At 47.3% G+C, this 24524-nt stretch overlaps 1 protein-coding gene across 6 annotated transcripts; it reads right to left on the reverse strand.

Moving 5' to 3' along the window:
* Positions 1-1059: 1059 nt before the first annotated feature.
* BSPRY (B-box and SPRY domain containing) lies at positions 1060-24191 on the reverse strand. 6 transcript variants are annotated; one of them, XR_013405640.1, is made up of 7 exons: positions 23940-24191; positions 19048-19146; positions 11864-12094; positions 10196-10218; positions 4763-4849; positions 3916-4040; positions 1928-2695 (listed from the first exon to the last, which is right to left on the reverse strand). XR_013405640.1 is itself a non-coding variant. In XM_015117042.3 (6 exons), the coding sequence occupies exons 1-6, from the start codon at positions 24144-24146 to the stop codon at positions 2169-2171; spliced, it is 1212 nt and encodes a 403-aa protein (XP_014972528.3). In that variant the 5' UTR covers positions 24147-24191; the 3' UTR covers positions 1060-2168. The 6 variants fall into 6 exon arrangements, 4 of the variants coding, with proteins under 4 accessions (XP_014972528.3, XP_001101669.3, XP_077824440.1 ...); XR_013405639.1 differs by having other exon boundaries at positions 10196-10221; XM_015117042.3 differs by lacking the exon at positions 4763-4849 and having other exon boundaries at positions 1060-2695.
* Between the last annotated feature and the right edge of the window lie 333 nt (positions 24192-24524).

Consider the following 24524-nt stretch of genomic DNA (forward strand, 5'->3'; position numbering starts at 1 on the left):
GCAGGGGCTGTGCCCAGGCAAAGGCAGGGAAGATCTCTTTGGGACTTGACCAAACCCCTTTTGGTCTGTCTTCCTTGGGACTGGCACCAAGGCCAGGCAGCAGTAATTTCCTTTTCTTTCTTTTTTTTTTTTGGAGGTGGAGTCTCACTCTGTTGCCCAGGCTGGAGGGCAGTGTTGCAATCTCGGCTCACTGCAATCTCCGCCTGCCAGGTTCAAGCGATTCTCCTGCCTCAGCCTCCCGAGTAGCTGAGATCACAGGTGTGCACCATTATGCCCAGCTAATTTTTTGTATTTTTAGTAGAGATGGGGTTTCACCATGTTGGCCAGGCTGGTCTCGAACTCCTGGCCTCAGGTGATCCACCTGCCTTTGCCTCCCTTTGAGACTGTCTCAAAACAAAAATTAATTAATAAACACTGGTTTTCTTTTTTTTTTTTTTTTTTTTTTTTGAGACGGAGTCTAGCTCTGTTGCCCAGGCTGGAGTGCAGTGGCCGGATCTCAGCTCACTGCAAGCCCCGCCTCCCGGGTTCACGCCATTCTCCTGCCTCAGCCTCCCAAGTAGCTGGGAGTACAGGCGCCCGCCACCTCGCCCGGCTAATTTTTTTTTGTATTTTAGTAGAGACGGGGTTTCACCGTGTTAGCCAGGATGGTCTCGATCTCCTGAACTCGTGATCCGCCTGTCTCGGCCTCCCAAAGTGCTGGGATTACAGGCTTGAGCCACCGCGCCCGGCCTAAACACTGGTTTTCAAACTGCTCTGTGGCTCCCAAAGAAAGTAGGGAGGGCTCTGCCTTTCATCTTCTTTGGACCCAGGAGCCTAAAGTTGTAGGTAAGATTACTTTAGAAGAGAGTTCCTGGATAAGAGTTTGAAGACCACTGTTCTAGGGTGAACTTCTCATGGAGACAAGCATAAAGGGACTTGCCTTGGGTCTTGGTAACATCTCCAGGCTCTCTCTGCTACACTGAGCTGCCGCCCATTTATTTCCGAGAATGCAATAAGGGTATGAAGACAGGCCAGCGTACGGTATACACCCAATTAGCAACAAAGAACATGGAATAAATCTTTAATGCTTTCAAGACCTTTAATAATGCCCACGTGCCCTGAGGTTGGCCCTCTTGCTCCCTCAGCTCTTTCTGGCTTTAAGCCATCACCCCAGGTATGCAGTTTATGTTAGAAGGGGCCATCAGGTAGGGAAACTTATCAGCTTCTCTAAGGGAAAAGGCCATCCCTGCTATTACCGGTGGGCACAGGCTGGAGCTCAGTCGGCAGGTGTGAGACAGATGCTGATGATGGGGCTGCAGTCAGGTTACCTGGAGACACGATTCCCTGGTCCTCTGAGGGCCTAGGCAGGACATGGGGGAGGACACGGTCCCCTAGGACAGAGTCCGCTGGCCAGGAGTAGCCTTTCAGGTTGCTCTTGTGTGCTAGAAAAAATATTTTCTCTATGTGCCATGTCATGAAAAAGCAGCACTGAATTAATTGGATGCGGAAACGTTAGCCACAGGCTCCTCTGCCTGTGAAGAGAAGCACTTCTGCATGTGCAAAGCTGGAGCAGGAGGCTGAATGGCAGTGCTTCTCCAGAGACCACCACATCCAACCAAGTCACCTGTCCACCTACATTCACTTATCCATCTATCCATCCACTCACCTGCCAAATATTTATTGCATACTCACTATGCACCAGGCACCATGCTGGATGCCAGAGACAAAGTGAAGACACCCTCAGAGGGGCAGATGCATGGTGGATTTGGGAGACTAAGGCCCAGGGAACAATGGGTTCCCCATAGATAGCCAGCATTCAGAGCAGCAATCTCCAACCCTTTGAATGCAAGGACTTTTTTGCTTATCCGTGGTGGCAGATATCACGAAAATGTATAAACAGACTTTTTTTTTTTTTTTTTTTTTAAGCTCATCAGCTATCGTTAGTGTATTTTATGTGGCCCAAGAAAATTCTTCGAATGTGGCCCAGGGAAGCCAAAAGTTTGGACACCTGTGATTTACAGGTTGTGCCTAGATCTGAAAGAGATCCCCATCCCTCCTAAAGCTGCCCACTGGTTGTGGGCCTTGTTTCCCTTAGAAACACCACACACATCATTTGGGAAAAGGACACTGAGTAGAAACATGGCCTGAAAGGATGGTGGGAGGTGGACCTGGCTTCCTGTGGCCAGAGGTCAGCGGACAATGGAAATGGTCTGATCGGCCACAGCAAAGACTGGGAAGAGGGGCCCCGGGAAGGACCCATGATGGGTATACAGCACTGTGCCGGAGGCTGGCTCATAGAAGAGCAGCTCCCGAGCCTGCAAGTCCAGCAGTACACCCAGCTGGGCTGGGCCCCGCAACAGCCCCAGGGGCTCGTGCTGCCCATTGTGTGAGAAACGAAACTCCTGATCATAGCGAGAGAAGACCCAGGAGAAGGCATTGTGGCCCAGACGGCAGTCACTGCCAGAACCCTTGCGGGGCAGGTGACCTGAGGCCACGCCCACCTTATAGGCACAACTGTTCTGGACATTCACCATCCAGGCATGGAGCCCATTCTGGAAGGAGGTGGCAGCCAGGGCATTGGGCCAGTGGTCGAAGCGCTCTGGGCCATCTGCACAGGTCTTTGACTTCTTGGTGCTGAAGGTCAGGGTCTTTCGATCATCTGACAATTGCAGGAAGGGGCTGACTGTCCTCTCATCGATCCGTATGTCCTCTGTGCCTGCCAGAAAGAATTCTCAGAGTTGCCGAGGGCCCACCCTGCCCTAACCTGGTCCTGCCAGGTAGCAAAAGTTCCTCACCACTCATTAGCATGGTGACCTCATATAAGCCATTTACTTTCTCTGTGCCTCATCTATAAAATGGGGGTCAAAATAGGACTTCTCACTGGGTGATCACAAGAATTAAACAGAATCATACATGTAAAGTGCCCAGCATGTAGTGCTCTGTAAACTGTAGCCTTTATAACAATAGTTACTATCAGTCAAGACCCTCATCTGTAAACTCTGATAGAAATAAGGCCCAGAGAGGAAAAAGGGAGTTGCCCAAGTTTAGACAGTGAGTTGGTGGCAGGGGCAAAATGAAGACAAAGCATTTTGTTCGTATACCTAGCACTGATTATACTCCTTTCTACTGGTCATATCCTCCAGATTGGACTTGTCCTAGAAACACAGCCTCTGGGAGCTAGGAAGCACGAGATAAGCAATTTCTAGCAAATATCTAAACTGCTGGTAAATCAAGCATCATTTGATACCAGAATCTAGAGTAGACAAGTTACAGCTTGTACCAAAATTGTAAGGATAATATGAGGAGGGAGGATTAAAACTGAAAAAAAAAATCAGTCTATTAACCTAACTATTCCATGAATTGTGCAAAGACTATCATGGGAGAATGGAAGCTTCCATCTAACTTGGAGGAGGCCTGCTCTGGAGAACCCCTGTGCTAAGTGGGAATTCCTGGAGGCAGAAGACCATGTCAGTTTACCTCTGTGGCCCCAGCATGCGGCACAGGGTGAGGCCCACAGTTGGTCTGAGTTAGTGTGTGTAAAGTGAGTAAGTGAGGCAAATCAGGCAGCTTGATTCTTGGTCCAGATGTTCTTCAGTTGGCCATCAATTATATCTTCTTAAAGAGAAACCCCAAGTTTCCAATAAATAATACTGAGCTGCCCTAGTAGGTCAGGATATAAGGAAGACATGACTTATAGGAGTGAGATTTATCTTTGACCCAACCACAGAACATGTTAGTCTGGAAATGGGCAGGACTTGGCCCAGCTGCCCCAGGCATGTCTGGAACCTTGACCCTACTGACCAGCCTGCATCCAGGATGACTTGTTTAAGCTACCATTTCAGAAGCACGGGTCCCCATTGTGAACCAGGAGTGAACCCCAGACAGACAGACAGAAGCCCAGTTATCCTAATGGTCCTGGGCTCTACTGCTGCTAACCTGAGAGGGACCCAAGAACCGCCGTTGCCCAGAGTCGGGTCAGTAGTGGGCTCCGAGTGCACTTCTCATTAAAGTTCAACATTTCCGACTCCTGGGGATCCAAAATGCCCTCTGCTTCTTCGGTCCTTATATGGGGAAAAACAGAGACAGAGATTCAGGATGGTTCTGGAAATATATCTGCATCAGTATGGGGTGAAGAGAAGAACAGAAGTAAAATCCTCCTATCCAGGTGACACCAAGATTGGCAGCTAGGGCCAGGTGCAGTGGCTCACCCCTGTGACCCTAGCACTTTGGGAGGCCTGAGGTGGGAGAGGATTGCTTGAGCCCAGGAGTTTGAGACCAGCATGGGCAACATAATAAAACTCCATCTCTACAAAAAGTTTAAAAATTAGCTGGGCATGGTGAGGCATGCACCTGTAGTCCCAGCTACTTGGGAGGCTGAGGTGGGAGAATTGCTTGAGCCCAGGAGTTCGAGGCTGCAGTGAGCCAAGATCATGCCACTGCACTCCAGCCTTGGTGACAGAGTGATACTCTGTCTCAAAAAAAAAAAACAAAAAAGTGGCATCCAGGCCCCAAACAGGGGCTTCGGCCCAAAGGGAAGGTGGCCATTTCCCCTGTTCCCCCGGAGAAACCTTAATTTTAGCAAAGCTGGTGGACAGTTTACAGGGAGATGTATTCTTGGTGCTAGTATTAGAAATGGAAGGTGGTGTGCTCTGCAGAGGAAGCAACTTGCCAGAGTCCCTCAGTAAGTTAATGGCAGAGCTGGGGCTAAGACCTGGGCCTCTGGAACCCCTGCACGATAGTCTTTCTACTCCAACATCTTGCCCTTGCCTGGAAAATATCTCACCTTCCTCTCAGACCTGTTGGGGCAGTCACGTTTCCCTGGGTTTTGTCAGAAGGTACAGCCACTCCTCTACTTTAAAAATGCAAACACCTGAGGGGTCCACAGAGGAAAGGGCCATCAGTTATCACCCCAGCCACAAATGAATCATGGCACTGTGCTCTTAATAACTCTCTCCTCAGCTCACAATGGGGCCTGGGTTTTGCTGGAGAGGTAATTTGGGACAATATGATGCCTAGGAGTTGAAAACTGCCACATATCAGCAGCGAGGCCCTGGGCTTGCTGTTTTCTCTATAGAATCACACTTCCTTTGCTATAACCTGGGAGACAGTGGTTATCTGATTTGACAGGACAGAACAGATTCAGAGCTAAAAAGGGGAGCTGGATTCAAGTCCTTCCTGCATGCAAAAATAGAACAAAACTGGGATGAAGCCCAGACAGCATTCAACATAATTTTTTCCTTGACCTGGAGTGAAATCTCAAAGGAATATAGGGCAAAGTAGGAGTTTACCATGGAGCTCTGCAGCCTTTTGACCCAGGTGCTGAGAAAGACCTTTCCTACTGCCTCCAATCCTGAAGATGGCTTTGAGATCAGGCAGTGGTTCTGAATACACACACTCTCTCCCCATATCTCATGGCTTTGCCTATAAATGGAGTGAGGAAACAGGGGTGGGGCATGTGCCCTGATGGCTCTTTGCAAGACTGTCACTGACTGTTCTGTCTTGGGAGGCATGAGGTGAATAGAGCCTTAGAAATGCTGGGAGCGGCCGGGCGCGGTGGCTCAAGCCTGTAATCCCAGCACTTTGGGAGGCCGAGACGGGCGGATCACGAGGTCAGGAGATCGAGACCATCCTGGCTAACACGGTGAAACCCCATCTCTACTAAAAAAATACAAAAAAAACTAGCCGGGCGAGGTGGCGAGTGCCTGTAGTCCCAGCTACTCGGGAGGCTGAGGCAGGAGAATGGCGTAAACCCGGGAGGCGGAGCTTGCAGTGAGCTGAGATCCGGCCACTGCACTCCAGCCTGGGTGACAGAGCGAGACTCCGTCTCAAAAAAAAAAAAAAAAAAAGAAATGCTGGGAGCAAGCTTAGTAACAAAGCCTCTCTGTGGTCAGGACAACAGAGGGTCTATTGCCATCTTCTCAGAATGCAGGAGCTCCAGCCAACAGGTGGGTAAGAAAGAGGAGCTGATGTCAGCGGTGCTAAGCTGTCATCCCAGGGCAAATCTGAAGCTGAACATAGAGAGTAAAGTCTATAGCAAACCACCTGGGCTAGATGCCCTATGGTACCAAAGACAAAACTCATGGCCCCAAAGGGGTGGGAGTGAAACAGGGCCTGAACACAGCATGCCCCGGCCAGGATCAGAACACCCAGACGGTGCAGCAGGATCTGCTGCAGTGTCCGGTCAGAGTTGAGCCCAGCCACGAGCGTGGAAACACCAGAGCCAACAAGGCACTTCTCAGATAAGTGAGTTTCCAGCTAGATGGGGCTTGACAACTTTTGAACACAGTACTTTGAGAGTATATTCCCTCAGCCTGGGGGCATAAAGAACATACAGACAAATCTGGAACTCTATGGATAGGCTTGTCAATAGTAATATGGGCTTTGCAATGCCCAGACAACTTTGTATGTATTGTAGGATTGAGCAAATATTGTTGTTGGGGGCTGCAGTCCTCACTGTAAAATAATAAAAGGTACAAATGTAGAAAGGGAGAGGGCAAAGGAAAAACCTTGAGGTGTTACATTGGAATTAGAAGTTGTGATATGGGCTGGGCATGGTGGCTTATGCCTGTAATCCCAGCACTTTGGGAGACTGAGGCGGGAGGATCACTTGAGGTCAGGAGTTTGAGACCAGCCTGGCTAATATGGTGAAACCTTGTCTCCTACTAAAATTACAAAAATTAGCTGGGTGTGGTGACACATGCTTGTAATCCCAGCTACTTGGCCGGCTGAGGCAGGAGAATCACTTGGACCCAGGAGGTGGAGGTTGCAGTGAGGCAAGATTGTGCCACTGAGCAACAGAGCGAGACTCAGTCTCAAAAAAAAAAAAAAAAAAAAAAGAAGCTGTGATACAAACTCATGCATCAAATAGCTACACACACACACACACGCACACTCACTCTCTCTCTCTCTTCCTAGTTCTATCTGCTACACACTGAGTGAGGCCTGGAAGCAAGGTCACTGAGTACCCTTAATGCTCAGATCTTGGTTTCTAAATATCATTCTCCACTAAAAACAACCAGGTCCCCTGGAGAAGCAGCTGATTCAGGGGCAGGAAAAGCACAAGTTGAGCTGGGGTTTTCTTCTTGTGCTTCTTGTGCCAGAGAGCAAGAAAGTGCTCAAAGAATGATGGGAACTTTTCAAAAGGACACAGGGTCCAGTTTGAAGGGGCTTCTACTGGCCAAATCTGGGACAGTCTGAATGTCAATTAGTAATTACAGTGACAGATTATAATGTATTGAATAAAATAAGAATCCATGAGTCTGTATTAATATTGAATAAGAGAACAAACAAGCAAATAAATAAAGGAATAATTCAGGCAGGAGTGACCAACGGTTGCTAAACTACTGGGAGAAAGTCTGAAGGGACACAGGATATATATGTAGAAAGTGTCTCCTCACAAACTGCTTAGTAATTATAAAAGGAAAAGTGTAACTTTATAATGAGGAAACCTAGTAGACAACACCTTATCCCAGTGCTCAAAATGGACATCCTTGATAACGGACAAAGGGACATCATGTGCCCCCAGATATGATGAACTGAAGACACATCACTTACGAGGTATTCCTGCTAAAAATGTATAACTTGAATCTAATCATAAGGTAACATCAGATAAACCCAACTGAGGGAGATCCTATAAACTGGCCTTGACCTTGACTCTTTAAAAATGTTAAAAAAAAAAAAAAAAAAAAAAGCTAAGGAATTATTCTAGACTTAAAAAGACCAGCTGAATTAGGAAAACAAAATAAAACACTGTTAAGAACATTTGCACAATTGGAAACAGTCGGATATGGACTGTATTAGATTATAGTATTATATCAATGTTAAATTTCCTCAATTTACACCGGGGTTATGTAAGGGAATGTCTTTGTTTCTAGGAGAAACATGCGGAAGTATTTTGAAAGAAAAGTTCATGTTTTCTGGAATTCACCCTCAAATAGACCATAAAAAAATAAGTTTCTAACATATATACTAGATAGATAAGTAGGAAGACAGAGAGAACGAGCGACAATGAATGTGGCAAAATGTCAACAATTGATATTTTCTAGGTGAAGCTCATTATACTACTTTTGCAACTTTTTTCTAAGTTTGAAATCATTTGAATAAAAAATTAAAGATCAATTTAAAAAACTCAGATCAGCTTGATATTAAGGATACACTGTATTAAAGGAAGATGATGAAGATAAAGGAGATAGAGAAGATGGGCAGAAGTGTGAAAACATTGTACAAGGGGAGAAGCGGGAACAAGCCAAGCATGCATTAGGAGACAGTAAAATAAATATGATCCATCTACACTGTGTAATACTTCACAAACTTTCAAAAAAGTGACGTGAATCTAAATGTACTGACTTGGAAAGATGTCCCAGATAGCCTAACAAGTTTCACAACAACAGGTATAACATGATCCTATCTGTGTTTTAATTTTTTTGGTTTTTTTTTTTGAGATAAGGTTTCAGTCCCATCACCCAGGCTGGAGTGCAGTGACAGGCTCTCAGCTCACTATAACCTCCACCTCCTGGACTCAAGTGATCCTCCTGCCTCAGCTTCCCCAGTAACTGGGATGACATGCGTGTGCCACTGCACCCAGCTAATTTTTGTATTTTTAATAGAGAAGGGATCTCGCCATATTGGCCAGGCTGGTTGTGAACTCCTGACCTCAAGTGATCTGCCTGTCTAGGCCTCCCTAAGTGATGGGATTACAGGCGTGAGTCATCATGCCCAGCTTTCTTTTTCTTTTTTTTTTTTTTTTGAGGTGGAGTCTCACTCTGTCGCCCAGGCTGGAGTGCAGTGGCGCATCTCAGCTCACTGCAACCTCCGCCTCCTGGGTTCAAGTGATTCTCCTGCCTCAGCCTCCTGAGTAGCTGGGACTACAGGCACACACCACCACACCTGACTAATTTTTGTGTTTTTAGTAGAGACAGGATTTCACCATCTTGGCCCAGCTGGTTTTGAACTCCTGACCTCAAGTGATCCACCTTCCTCGGCCTCCCAAAGTGAAGGGATTATAGGCATGAGCCACCAGGCCTAAAAACTTTTTTAAGACAACAACCAAAAAACCCCCATACCCTCCTATGACTATATATAAGTCCACAAATGCACATCTATTCAAACCCATCGCTGTCAGAGAATGGGACTGGGAAAGGGTGATGGAGACTCATTTTTTCTTTTTCTTTGAGACAGGGTCTTACACTGTTGCCCAGACTGAGTGCAGTGGTGTGAGCACAGCTCACTGTAGCCTCAACCACCCAGGTTCAAGTGATCATCCTGCCTCAGCCTTCTGAGAAGCTGGGACTATAGGTTCTCAGCATGATGCATGGCTAATTTTTTATTTTTTTGTAGAGATCAGGTCTTACTGTATTGCCCAGGCTGGTCTCAAACTCCTAGCTTCAAGCTATCCTCCTGCCTCAGCCTCCCAAAGTGCTGGAATTACAGGTAAAAGACACCATGCCCAGAAAGATTCATTTTTCATTTTAAATGGCTTTATATTGGTGGAATTTTTTTCTCTCATGCACATGTATTGCTATTGAAACTTATATATGAAAATAAATAATTTATACCCGTTGAAATATAGAAAAATAAGTAAATAAGAAGAACGGACTGTGTTCCCTAAGTATAGCTCTGAAATTTCACACAGAAGGTTTGTGAATTACTCTGCCTGGCAAATTATGTCCTCTTGACCACTTCCTCAGGCACTCAGCTCTTTTAGAACTCAGGCAGGACCTGGTGAAATTCTTTTATTATTGAAGAGCTAAAATGCAAAATTTGAGTGGTAATGCAGACTTAAGTTTCAAAGATTCCTCCATCGGGGAAAGGAAGAATGAGGCAGAGGTGACAGTACCAGGGCAGGTGTTAGACGGGTCCAACCCCCTGGTTCCAGGCTTAGGGAGGTCCCTTCCCCTTTTAGTCTCAATATTTTCATCTGCAGATGGAGGTGGTAAAACCCTCCAACAGGGTGACTACCTTTTTACAGAGGAAGTTTAAGAAAGCAGTGGCAAGCCTTGGATTACTAAGTATTCCACTGCCTTTCCATGTGTTTTAAAGCAGTTCTCTAAGCCAAGGGCAGACAGATTCCCTGTCCACAGAGCCGGGCTCCAGGAAAGCCACTCAGCTGCATACCCTGTGTATTCTCCCAAGAGCAGCAGGGCCTGAAGGCAGTGGGGTGTGAAGAGGCTTAAGGGTCTCTAAGACTACCCAGTCAAATCACAGGGTCTATACTCACCTCTCGAAAATCTCTTGCTCCTTCTGCTGTGAGAAAAGAAAACAAAGTCAAGCTTGGCACCAGATACCCAACAGGGAGTCAATGCTAGGACAGATTTAACCACCAGAAAGGGCTCCATGTGGACTCTAGAATAAAAACTTCTACTCTTTAAGACCAGCATGAAGTCTTCTAGGCTGTTCTACACACACACACACACACACACACACACACACACACACACACACACACCCATAACACATGCTCACAATGAATCCCTCTGCCCCATGTCCCAGGGCATCCTGGATTCCCCTCAACTCCACTCAGGACCATCGCCTGTTTACCGGACAGCATCCCCCATGAAGACTGCCAGCTTCTGGATGGCTGCGACTCTTTCTGAGTCTTCTATTGTGACTGTCCCAGTGTCTGTGAAAGAGCAAGCTCTGTCCATGGACGCTGTGACTAAATGAATGCACGGTTTCAGGCAGTCATGGAAACTGCCCTACTTGCAGAGGCAGTGGGACAGCTCAGGTGTTCCACATTCTCCTTCCTCTGCTTGTGACTCAGATGCCACCTTCTCCCCTCAAAACTGCAGGCAGCTGCCTATCTATATAAAATACTTTGAAAGGCTATGTACCAAATATGAATCATGGTGATTTCTGGGTGGTAGGATTAAGGATGAGCTCTGTGTTTTCATATCGAAGACCTCGTCAGCTCCCTGGAGCACAGTGTTCTCTCTACATGCTCCTGAACTCTTTCCACCTCCTCACTTCCTTTGACACAGCTAGTCTTCTTATCTTTCAGGCATCAGCTTCTAAGTCGCTTCATCGGGAAAGCGACTTTTCTCTGACCCCTCTTTCCCCTAGCCTGAATTGTCAGTCCCTAGCATGGGTGAGTTCCTCTACTGCAGCACATATCCTTCCATATCCTAATTGTCAGTTAGTGTATTTGTCTCCTTTGTAAGGCTGGGAGCAGCTGACAGCTGCATCTGGTTACTCTGCCCCATAGCACAGCGCTTCACATATAATAGGCACTCAGTACACATTGACTCACTATCAAAAGAAAACTATTATCAGTGCCAAAGAAACAGTTTTATTCCCTTGCCTCATGTTAGAGAAGAAATTATTCAATGATACCTGTTAGAGCACAGTCAGGCAGACTTTATTCAAGACTTCATTGCAATGGGGTCTTGCAATGGGAGAGAGACTGGGTTCAACTCTGAACACAGCGTGGGCAGGTAGGAATTTATAGCTAAGGAGCAGGGTCGGGGGTTAGTGGATGGAAAGTTACTAAGAGGAAACATTGGGGGTAAGAGGGATTATGGCTAAGCCTACCTAACAGGATTCTTGCTGCAGACAGAGCACAGTGATCAGACATCACCTGGGGGATGGTGGTGGATGAGGAACCTCATCAGATATCAACGATGATCAGATATCAAAGATGGGGGTTTCTGGCTACACCGACTTAGCAGGGTTCTTTTGTAAAAACTAGATTTTATAATGAAGTGCACAGATGGGCCTGGGAGAAGGCTCAGAAGCCTGACTAAAGTTTGGCCAAGCAAAGAATCTTTGTCACTCATCCCTGCTCCAAATTCTCATCTCCACCCTCCTCACACTGACAAACATCCTCCATATTTTCAGACTTTCGGGGAGCCTGGCCAACTGGTCATGCCCTCACCCTTGCCTGACTTACAATCAGCTGCAGGTCATCCAGGTGGGTAAGCATGCCCACCAGGCTGGTGCGGATGGTGTCAAGCTTCTGCAGTGCCTCGGCCCAGTGCACCCGCTGTGTCAGGATGCTCTGGTGGGCCCGCTCCTCTTCGCCATGCACCTGTTCCAGTAACCGCTGCTCCTCGCTCTCGCAAAGACTCCTCACCAGACTCAACCGCTGGATAACCAGTTCCCTCGCTGCACTGGCCATGCTCTGATGAGGGATAAAATGAGGAGCTGGGTGGTCTGTGCAAAGCCCCGGTCAGGAATAAAAGGGTTTAGGCTCAGTGGAAAGGAGTGTTGAGATTGATTAGCAATGTCTGCCACAGGCTTAGTAATGAAAATAATAGCATGTAAGCCTTTTACTTTGACATCTCTGCCCTAAGACTTCCCAAATATGGTTAGGATAAAGAAATCTGAGATACAGACACATAGGCCATATCTCAGGGAGCCATGATCACATAATGGAAGACCTGGGCAGGACTTAGAGCCCGACTAGAATACTCTGCTTAATCACAGTTGGGAATACAAGGTCAAAGGATCAAGGTCAGAGAATCACAGAATTGCAGAGCAGAGGGCCTAAAAAGTCATCCGCATCAGCAGGATCCATACCAGCAGTGGTAGAGTTGATATTTCACCATTTTGAGGGAAAAAACTGATGGCTTCCTAAAGCTGTCCATTTCAACTGGTTATGTGGTAGCATTTTTATCTGCCACAGAAGAGGCCTGAAATAAATTCTCAGACAATTAAGTTAACAGGTGTCTTCTTGTAATTCTTAGCACAGTGCCTGGCATGCAGTAGGTACTCAAATATTGACTGAATGGGAAATGTTTTCTTTTTTTAAATTTTTTTTTTAAATAGAGATGGAGTTTCACTGTGTTGCCCAAGCTGGTCTCAAACTCCTAGGCTCAATCAATACGCCCAACTCAGCCCCACAAAGTGCTGGGATTATAGGCATGAGCCACTGTGCCCACCCAGGAAATTTTTTCTGACTTAGGAAAAGATCTCTTGGTAGTGCTCACATGGCAATTCAGTAGCAAAGCTGAGACTGGAACCCAGTTCTCTCGACTCTCAGTCCAATCCCATTCCCTTACACCAGATGCCACCTGGCAACCAATCCTCCCCAAAGGCACCTGTCACATAAGCAGCTGCACTTGTACTCTTGCCAGACAAGTGGGAATAGAACTGCCTCCTTCATGTGAGAAAGTCAGGGATGGCCAGCAGCTTCCCTATGCCCTGTCCCTGAAGACCTGCTCTGTACAGTGCACGGGGCAGTCATTCCTATTTCACAGAAAACTCTGAGACCCCCAGTTTGCCTTACAGGGAGGAGACAGTAGCTAAGTGAATGGCAAGTGAACCCAGAAGGTAAGACTCCAAGTTTATAGTGTGCTCTTGAGGCAACATAACATAGCGGTCAGGAAATTAAGCTTTAGAGATAGTGTCTAGATTTAAATCTTAACTGCTCCGCTCATTAGCTGTGGAACTTGGAACATCTTCCTTATCTTCCCTATGCCTCTATTTTCTAATCTGTAAAATGAGAATCATAATAGTACCTACCTCATAAGGCTATGGTGAGGGTTAAATGTGTTAATATATATAAAGTAGAACAAAGCCTGCCACATTATGTGTTCAATAACATTCATTCACTATTGCTCTTCTTCATCTTTTTTTTTTTTTCTTTAAGAGATAGAGTCTTGCTCTGATGCCCAGGCTGAAATGCAGTGGCACTATCATAGCTCACTGCAGCTTTGATCTCCTGGGCTCAAGCGATCCTCCTGCCTCAGTCTTCCAAAGTGCTGGGATTACAGTCATGAGCAACTATATCCAGCCCACTATTATTCTCCTGTTTATCCCACCTTAATGCCTTACCCACAGGGTGAGCCCCTGAAACCATGGTTGTACTGTTTGATCCTGGATCAAAACAGATCCTCACCCAAGATGAATCAGATTCTGATTCCTGCCTAAAAGACTCTAGTCAATCTCAACAAGTTTCTTGAGCCATTCCCAGAAAAGGAGAGCAAGGCAAAGAAAAAACTTCCCTTTCCAAACACATGACAGAGAGAGACAAACCAAAAACCCTCTCAGAATAAGGTAGAGAAATGCTGGAAAAATAGCCCAAGCATCCTTTTAAAAGTGTAGTTGTGGCTGGACACAGTGGCTCATACCTGCAATCCCAGCACTTTGGGAGGCCGAGGCAGGTGGATTACCCGAGGTCAGGAGTTTCAGACTAGCCTGGCCAACATGGTGAAACCCTGCCTCTACTAAAATACAAAAAATTACCTGGGCCAGTGGTGGGAGTCTGTAATCCCAGTTACTCAGGAGGCTGAGGCAGGAGAATTGCTTGAACCTGGCAGGTGGAGGCTGCAGCGAGCTGAGATCACACCACTGCACTCCAGCCTGGGTGACAGGGCGAGACTCTGTCTCAAAAAAAAAAAAAAAAATTATTAAGTAGAGAGCAGATTTGAACCAACTAATAAGTGTTTTATTTTTTGAGACAGGGTCTCGCTCTGTCACCCAGGCTAGAATGCAGTGGCACAATCATAGCTCACTGCAGCCTCAAACTCCTAGGCTCAAGTGATCTTCTCACCTCACCCTCCCAAGTAGTTGGGACTATAGGCTCATGCCATCATGTCTGGCTAATTTTTTAATTTTTTGTAGAGATAGGGTCTTCCTATGTTGCCCAAAATAGTCTTGAACTCCTGAGTTCAAGTGATCCTCCTGCCTTGGCCTCCCAAAGTGCTGGCATTATAAGCATGAGCCACCATGCTCAGCCCAATGAATATGCTTAATAGACATACATATAGAACTCTACAGGCCAGGCACAGTACCGGGTCATGCTGGTAATCCAAGCACTTTGGGAGGCCAAGGCAGCAAGATCACTTGAGCCCAGGAGTTCAAGGCTGCAGTGAGCTATGACTGCGCCACTGCATTTCAGCCTGGGCAACAGAGTGAGACTTTGTCTAAAAAAAAAAAAGAAATAAATAATGAAATTAAGACAGAGATACAAAAGAGCAGATCAAAAATACTAGAAGCTGGTTCTAAAGACTAATAGTCAAACCTGTGGCAACTTTGATCAAAACTAAGAACAACTTTATCTTAAGTAAACCCTTAAGAAAAAAGAGTTCTGTTTCCCAATCCATTGAATAAGGCTTACATAACCTTGATACCAAATCTGATAAGGACTGTACAAGAAATGAAATTCATAGACTAATCTCACTCCTGAGCATACATGCAAAAATCCTAAAACAAAAATAAAAAATGCTTTACTGAGATTAGCAATCCAAATTCAGAAATTTTGTATTAACAATAATACAAGGGGAGAGGAAAGGGTACATTGGCTATAAAAGGGTAGCACAAGGAGTCCTTGTGATGGAACTGTTCTGTATTTTAATTGTGGCAGTAATCACGTGAATCTCTACCTGTGATAAGATAGTTAAATAAACACACACCATTTGAGAGCAGTGATCTCTCCCACGTCCTTGGAACCCATGCAGGGACACTGTGTTCTCTTAATTTACTTCTATTTCATTAGCTGATTTCTTGGTCCCCTTTGCTGGTTCCTCCTGTCTTCTCAATAGGAGGCGAAGTGCCCTAGAACTCAGTCTTTGGATCCTTGCTCTTTCGTGTCTACACTCATTCACTTAGTGATGTCATCCTCTTCCACGGCTTTCAATACTATTTATACACTAATAAATCCCAAATTTTTATCTCCAACCCAGCCCTCTCCCAACTCATATATGCAGCTACCCACTCAGCATCTTCACTTGGATGTCAAATAGGTATCTCATGCCCACAACAACTTAACATGCCTGGTCTCCCCGACTCCCCTCCCCGCCTCCGCCAACCATCACTCCACATGCAGTCCTTCCCCACCCCAGTTCATGGCTGCTCCATCCTGCCAGTTGCTCAAATAAAAGAACTTAAGTATTATCCTGACACATCTTCTCTTTCTTTCATAGCCTACATCTAGTCCATCAGCAAATCCTGTTGCCTCTTCAAAATATATGCAGAATCCAGCCACTTCTCAGTAGCTTTGCCACCATTGCTTGGGTCCAGACCACACTTGTTTCCCACCTGGATTATTACAATGGCTTCCTAACTGGTCTCCCTGCTTTAACCCTTGCTGCCTGTAATCACTTCTAAACATAGCAGCCGAAGTGTTTCTTTTTTTTTGAGATGGAGTCTCGCACTGTTGCCCAGGCTGGAGTGCAGTGCGTAATCTCGGCTCACTGCAACCTCCGCCTCCTGGGTTCAAGTGATTCTCCTGCCTCAGCCTGCCGAGTAGCTGAGAATACAGGCACCCACCACCACGCCCAGCTAATTTTTTGTATTTTTAGTAGAGATGGGGCTTCGCTATGTTGGTCAGGCTGGTCTTGAACTCCTCACCTCGTGATCTGCCCACCTCGGCCTCCCGAAGTGCTGGGATTACAGAAGTGAGCCACCGAGCCCGGCCAAAGTGTTTATTTTAAATCTTAAATTATACTATCATGCTCTGCCCAAAAATTTCCAAAGCTTCCCATCATATCCAAATAAAAGGCAAAATCCCTATGTCGCCACTGAGGATACAATCCAGCTCATTGCTTCTCTGGCCTCATCTTCTACTGCCTTCTCACTGCGTTCCTCTGCTCCAACCTCACAGGCCTCCTTGCTGCTCCTACAGCATATCAGGTACACTCCTGCCTCAGGGCCTGTGTATTTGCCATTCCTTCTTTTCAGAACACTCATTCCCCAGATGTGTGGTCCATTCCCTTATCTCCTAGGTTTCTGTGCAAATGTCATCCTTCTTCTTCTTCTTCTTCTTTTTTTTTTTGAGATGGTGTCTCACTCTGTCCCCCAGGCTGGAGTACAGTGGTGCGATCTCTGCTCACTGCAACCTTCGCCTCCCAGGTTCAAGCGATTCTACCACCTCAGCCTACCGAGTAACTGGGACTACAGGTGCCTGCCACTACAGCTGGCTAACTTTTTGTATTATTATTATTATTATTATTATTATTATTTTGAGACAGAGTCTCGCTCTGTCGCCCAGGCTGGAGTGTAGTGGTGCAATTTCAGCTCACTGCAAGCTCCGCCTCCAGGGTTCACACCATTCTCCTGCCTCAGCCTCCCGAGTAGCTGGGACTACAGGTGCCCGCCACCATGCTCTGCTAATTTTTTCTATTTTTAGTAGAGACAGGGTTTCACCTGTTAGCCAGGATGGTCTCAAACTCCTGACCTCGTGATCCACCCACCTCGGCCTCCCAAAGTGCTGGGATTACAGGCGTGAGCCACTGCGCCCAGCCTCGACCCTCTTAATGAAGTCATTCCTGGTCACAGCACATGTAACTGCAATCCGTCTTATTCCCCTTTCTGTTTTATATTTCCCCAAAGCACATATCACCTTTGGACATAACATATATTTTATTTGTTACTGTCCCTCTTCTGTGACAAGAATGTAGGCTTCACGAAAATAGGAATTTCTGTTTTATTCACTGGGGAATGCCTAACCCATTGAACAACAGTATCTGGCACATGGTAGGTGCTCAATAAAGATTTGTTAAATAAATAACTGGTGGCATGTTGGCAGCTTTTCTCTTAAAGTCAGGATTTGTCAGGCCAGGCACAGTGGCTCACGCCTGTAATCCCAGCACTTTGGGAGGCCGAGGTGGGCAGATCACCTGAGGTCAGGAGTTCAAGACCAGCCTGGCCAACATGGTGAAACTCCATCTCTACTAAAAATACAAAAAATTAGCTGGGTGTGGTGGCGGGCACTTGTAATCCCAGTTACATGGGAGGCTGAAGCAGGAGAATCGCTTGAACCTAGGAGACAGAGGTTTCAGTGAGCCGAGATCACGCCATTGCACTCCAGCCTGAGCGACAAGAGCAAAACTCCGTCTCAAAAAAAAAAAAAAAAAAAAAAAGCCAGAATTTGCCACACTAGCTTCTATTTATCTATTTAACACAGTACTAAGGTCATAACCAGTGCATTAAGACAATAAAATAAAAAGGATAAGGAAGAAGAGGGGAAGAGGGCAGAGGAGGGAGATGGAGACCATCATGCAAAGCGAAGCATAGATGAGCAACAAATAGCTACCTGGACTTCTAGCAGCTTTCTGGTTCCTAGTCTAGCCCCTTTTAGGTCCTAAGAGGACCCCTAGTGTCCTGTCAGGAAATGCCCCATTTTCTTATGCTTGTTCAACTGGGTTCTGTTTCATGCAATTAAAAGAACCCTGACTAATGTGGTACCAAGTCTGCTCCATGTACTATAGGGAAAGAAGGGAGGGGATGTGCAGAAAGAAATTCATAGGCTCTTCCCCTGATACGCATACTTAAGAGTGATGACACAGCAGTGGTCATGAGTCCACTGAACAAAAAATCTGCAGTGGAGGCCAGGCACGGCGGCTCACACCTGTAATCCTTGCACTTGGAAGGCCAAAGAGGGAGGATGGCTTGAGTCCAGGAGTTTGAGACCAGCCTGGTCAATATGGTAAACCCCGTCTCTAATAAAAATTAAAAATATTAGCCAGGCATGGTGGCAGGCACCTGTAATCCCAGAGCTTTGGGAGGCTGAGGCAGGAGAATTGCTTGAAACCAGGGAGGCAAAGGTTACAGTGGGCCAAGATTGCGCCAATGCACTCCAGCCTGGGTGACAGAGTGAAGCCCTGTCTCAAAAAAAAAAAAAAAAAAAAAAAAGAATCATCAGTGGGATGTAGCAGAAGGAGCACTAGCCTGGGAGACAGAATATCCAGGTCACGGAACCCACTTCCAGGAGGCGGCCTTGGGCAGGTCAGTTAACCTCTTTAACCTCTACAAGGACCCATTTTCCTATTTGTAAATGGGAATGTTATTGCTACCTACTTCATAAGATTGTCACAGAGAATATTCAATGTAAAAGTCCTAGGTTATTTTATAATTCTGGAGCTGGGCAGAAAATGACTACATGGTAGGTGAATATGACCTTTCTTGATCCCCTCTGCCAAGATACCCAAGAAAGTCATTTGCTAGCAGAGTCTTTGCACCAAGTATGGTACAGGAACAAGTCTACCCTGTCCAGATGGTAAAATTGAGTCTCTGAGGGATTGGAAGCTTTGCTAGTAGCACAATGAGTCTGTGAGGTTGGTAAGGGACCCTAGACTTGCCCAAGTCCGTAAGTCTAAGGGGGCCGAGTAGAGAGGAAAGAAGAGGAATTACCACTGCTCTTTGGTTCTTCCCTGGCAGGACGTCCGCCACATACTTGGTGATGGCAGCACTTTGTAACTGCAGCCTCTCACACTGGTCCACAATCTTGTTCTGCAACACAAACAACGCTCATGGCATCTTGGTCCATGTACCTGAGCCATTCACTCCATCCCAGTGATTTTCTCCTGTTACTACACCTCAGCCACCCACTCCCATGGTCATAGCCCAGATCTCATGATTATCAAAAACTACACCACCTCCTAAATCTCCACTTCAAGGATCCACACTCTCCCCACCATGCCCTATCCTTCTCACTCCCTAATTCTAGGATCCCTATTCCAGCAACAGCTCAGTTGAGGCCACCAACACATTAGTAGGAACACCTTTCACTGTCCATCATCCCCTTCTGTGACCTGACTTCCGTCTTTATCCCGGAACCGTAGCCTATCATTATAATAACTTTAAAACAAATTTTTCCTTTATGAACATTCTCAGGCTATATTATTTAGAAACATTTAAGATTAGAATCATTTTATGTTGCTGGTGAACTGCACATTCTCTAAGTGACTTTAGTAGTACGTTTGCCTTAAAGTCCATTTTGTCTTGTGTTTATTTTTATTTAATTTTATGTATGTATGTATGTATGTATGTATGTATGTATGTATGTATGTATTTTTTGAGACAGAGTCTCACTTGGTTGCCCAAGCTGGAGTGCAGTGGCGCAATCTTGGCTCGCTGCAACTTCCACCTCCCAGGTTCAAGCGATTCTCCTGCCTCAGCCTCCCAAGTAGCTGGGATTACAGGTGTGTGTCACCACGCCCAGCTACTTTTTGTATTTTTAGTAGAGACAGGGTTTCGCCATGTTGGCCAGGCTGGTCTCGAACTCCAGACCTCAGATGATCTGCCCGCCTTGGCCTCCCAAAGTGCTGGGATTACAGGCATGAGCCACCGCACCTGGCCATTTGTTTCTTGTTAAATTTATTTACGTATTGATTTTGAGATAGAGTCTTGCTTGTCGTCTAGGCTGAATGCAGTGGCATGATCAAGGCTCACTGCAGCCTTGACCTTCCAGGCCCAAGTGATCCTCCCATGTCCTTCCTGAGTAGCTAGAACTACAGGCACGTGCCACCACACCTGGCTAATTTTTGCATTTTTTGTAGAGATGGACTTTTGCTATGTTGCCTAGGTTGGTCTCCAACTCCTGGGCTCAAGCAATCTTCCCACCTCAGCCCCCCAAAGTGCTGGGATGTTACAGGCATAAGTCACCATGCTCAGCCCATTATATCACTTTCTGGTGCACACACTCTTGGTCCTCTGTCATACAGACAGGTCCCTGACTGTCCATATCTTCTGTTCTGTCCTGAACTGCTCTCCCCCAAGTTATCCCCATTCATTAAGCAGCACCATCAATCATTCACCTGTTATCCAGACCTAAAACCCAGGAGTTTGTCTCCAACCCCACATCAATTCCATTAGTGAGTCCTATCAACCCCATCTCCAAAGTCTCTCTCTCTCCTCTGGTCACCTCTACTCCAGTTATTCTATCCAGATTGCCATGATCTCTCACAGGAACCACTGTTAGAACCTCCTAACTGGGTACTCTGCACCCCCAACCCCCCAGCTAGCCAGAGCCACCTTTTGTAAGGAAATCAGACCAGGTCATGCCCCTATGCAAAACCCTCCAATGGCTTTCAGTACACTCACAATGACATCAGGCTTCTTAGCTTAGCCAACCTAGCCCTACCTGATGTGACTCAGCTTATTTCTCCAACATCACCTTCTACCTCTCTCCACGCTGGCCTTCCTTTTTTTTTTTTTCCTTAGACAGAGTCTTGCTCTGTCACCCAGTCTAGAGTGCAGTGGCACGATCTCGGCTCACTGCAAGCTCCGCCTCCCGGGTTCACGCCATTCTCTTGCCTCGCCTCCCGAGTAGCTGGTACTACAGGCACCTGCCACCATGCCGGGCTAATTTTTTGTATTTTTAGTAGAGACGGGGTTTCACCATGTTGGCCAGGATGGTCTCGATCTCCTGACCTCGTGATCCGCCTGCCTCGGCCTCCTAAAGTGCTGGGATTACAGGCATGAGCCACTGCGCCTGGCCACTGGCCTTCTTTCTGTTCCTTAAATGCACCAAACTTGACCTGACCTCAGTGCCTTTGCACCTGTTGTACCGTTTCCACCAGTCTGTGTGTGTGTGTGTGTGTGTCTCACTCCCCAACTCCATTCAGATGTCACCTTTTCAGATAGGTCTTCACTGACCATCTCCTTCCTCACCCAATCTCTTACTTTGCTTTATTTTTCTCCCTTGCACTTATAACTCCCTGAATATATATTATGTGTTTGTTTACCTTTTGGGGTATCTGTCTCTCCCACCACTGAAACAGAAGCACCATAAGTCTGACTTCTCTATGTCCTAGTACCGCAAAGAGAGTTTCTGAACATAGAAGGCCCCGAATAAATGTTTGTTGAATGAATAAATGAACACCCACTGCCTTGACCACAAGAGGTTCAGCAGTTCAAGGCTCTCAAAGCTATCAGCATCATCCATGAGCTCAGGGGAGTTTTAGAAATGGGAAAGCTGGCCAGGCACGGTGGCTCACACCTGTAATCCCAACACTGCGGGAGGCTGAGGTGGGCAGATCACCTGGGATCAGGAGTTCGAGACCAGCCTGGCCAACATGGTAAAACCCCATCTCTACCAAAAAATACAAAAATTAGGTGGGCGTAGTGGCATGCGCCTGTAGTCCCAGCTACTCAGGAGGCTGAGGTGGGAAGAATCTCTTGAATCTAGGAAGCAGAGGTAGCAGTGAGCTGAAAGAGTGCCACTGCACTCCACACTCACGCCTGTGCGACAGAGTGAGACTGTCTCAAAAAAAAAAAAAAAAAAAGGAAAGAAAAAGAAATGGGAAAGCTGAGGCCCAAAGAGAAGTGACTTGTGACTTCCCCGAGAAGGTATGGGCCAGGGCCCTGCTTTTGCTCTCCTTTTCTCCAGGTAATACCTAAAGCCTGTCCAAGCAACAGTCCCTCCACTGTTTCCCCTAATAGTTCTGCCTCAGTTCCATCTGCCAAAAGTCAACTTAGCTACCTCTTCCAGGAAGCCCTTGTAAATCTTTCCACTCAGAAGTAGAAATTAGTCTTACATTTCACAGGTCCAAATACAAAGTTACAGAACTGAGTTGACTAGGAGGAAGCTGTGATCACCATGCACCATGGATTGAGAGCACTGAGAAGGCTTCTGAAAAACCACAGGGCAGGAATCCAGAGGTAGGAGAGCAGTAGAACTGGTGCTGGTTTTGGTAACAGTCTTGCCCTAGGGTGAGATTTATTTGCTGACTGGATGGATAGAGGAAGGAATGTGCAAAATACAGAAATCTACTCTAACACAGAGGAAGAGAGGGTAAGACCCACCTCCCTTCAGGCAAAGAAGATAAATATGCATAGGGCCTCAGACGGGTTCAAAGAAGGCTCCCTGGGGTAGAGTACAACCGAAACTAGCACCAGGCCTGCCATCTGCCCCAGGCTTCACTCTTTCCACCACTCAAATCCAGTCCTGATAGCTACTTTTAAGGTTTCCATGACATTCTCACCCCCATTAGCATCACTTCCTCCCTCCAACCGCCGAAGCAAAGCAGCAGTTTCCTCTTGCCTAGTCAGTGACTCCCTGGGTCCCACCCCTGAACATTAGGAAGCTTGGAGGAGTTACTGCCTTGTTCTGGGCCTCAGGTGCCTCATCTGTAAAATGTAAGTAGGACCCCTTCAAAGGCGTGGTCAAGACAGAATGAGATGACAGACATTTAAGTACTTTGGAGTTTGCAGTTTTTGTCTGTTATGCAAGTTGATTACACCGCATTATCCAGGTTTATCTTCGTCATCATTATTGTTAATAGAGGTAACAGGTAGGACCAACCAGGAACTTTTGGGGGTTGCTGAAAAACTGAACCCCTCCCAAGCCCAGCACCCTATATAAGATGTGTTTATTACAGGTCACTGAGTAGGTGAAGTCCCCAGCGAGAGCCCTCAGGCTTCACAGCAGGGCTGAACTCCAGAGTGGGGTTGGGAGAAACAAGCTGTTTAATCAAATTGCAAGGAAATCCCCAGGGGCCACAGAGAAGCCCCAAGGTGACTCCGACTCTTCCAGTCTCAGCAGCTCAGGAGAATGGCGATGACAAGGAGGTGGCCATCCTGGAGCCGAGGGGGAAGTGGAGGTGGGGAGAAAGCCTGGGTGAAGGGGAGTCTCCTGATATTCTCCCTATTCCCTGCGTTTATCCAGCTGAAACCCTTAAACCAGCTTGAAGTACACTCAAGGCCAATCCTGAAAGGGAAAAAGATCACCGCACCAGACGCCAGAAGGCAGCAGGAGCAGGGGAAAGAGGAGAAAGGAGGAGGAGGGCTTTGAGTCCAGGGGTTAAGGGATAAGGACGCGCTGGATTTTATCAGTGTCAGTTTCCACAGGGGCAGGAGCTGGGGCACACCTTGCGCTGAGAACTGGAGCAGCTGAGACTTTCATTGTCCTATGCCAGCCCCAGCTCCCACAACAGAGCAATGGAAGGGGCCTGGGGAGCCTGGATCCCCTTATCGCTAAGCATTTTACCCACTATCTTATTTATACCTCACAACTCTAATAAATACGCGCTAGTACTATTGTTGTTGTCCCCAAACTACAGATGAAGACACTGAGGCTCAGTTACGTGACTCACAGGGAGTGGATTCGAACTCACGCCAGCCTGACTTCAGAGGCCACACCCTTAACCGCCTAGTCCTACAGCCAAAGCCACAGAGGAGCCTGGGCTCCGGGGCCGGCTGTCGTGTCCGCCAAGCCCCAGGCTCCCCAGTCCCTGCCGGGTCCCGCCAGGCGCGCCCAGTCCCTCCAGAGCCCTCGCCTTCCGGCACCCACGCCCGCTCACCCGCAGCTCCTCGGCGCGCTCCTCCGCCCGGCGGATGCGGTGCCCCCGACAGCGACCGCCCAGCCCCGCGCAGGCGGCGCACACGGGCCGTCGCTCGGAGCGGCAGAACCAGCTCAGAGCCTGGCCGTGTTCGGGGCAGAGTGGCCCCGGCTCAGGCCCCGGCCTGGGACCGGACCCGGGCCCCAGCTCCGCGCCCTCGGCGGACATGGCCGTGCTCCCGCGCCGTGCGCTCCACCTGTCGCAGGTGGCTGTGGGCGGGGCCTGGTTGACCCCGCCCCCGGCCCTCCCGGTGCGCCAGCGCGCCCCGCCGCTGCGCCTCCTCCCACCCAACCCGCGTTCCCAGGGCAGCACAGCAGGTCTCTTTAAATTCTTTGTTGAATGAAATCGCGATTGTATGCGTATTTGTTCTACAACAAACATAAAACTCCAAATATTAGTGTGACCGTAGGAAAAAAACTTTATTGAGCACTTACTAAGTGGCAGACTTTCGCTGAGAACTTTGCAAGCGTTCTGTTATGTAATCCCGACCACTGCCCTTTTGCTGCCTAGCTTCAAGCAAGGCTGTGCTGACAAACTGCCTGAGCT

Source organism: Macaca mulatta, chromosome 15 (genome assembly GCF_049350105.2).
Source record: "Macaca mulatta isolate MMU2019108-1 chromosome 15, T2T-MMU8v2.0, whole genome shotgun sequence".
In the NCBI taxonomy this organism is placed as follows: Eukaryota; Metazoa; Chordata; class Mammalia; order Primates; family Cercopithecidae; genus Macaca; species Macaca mulatta.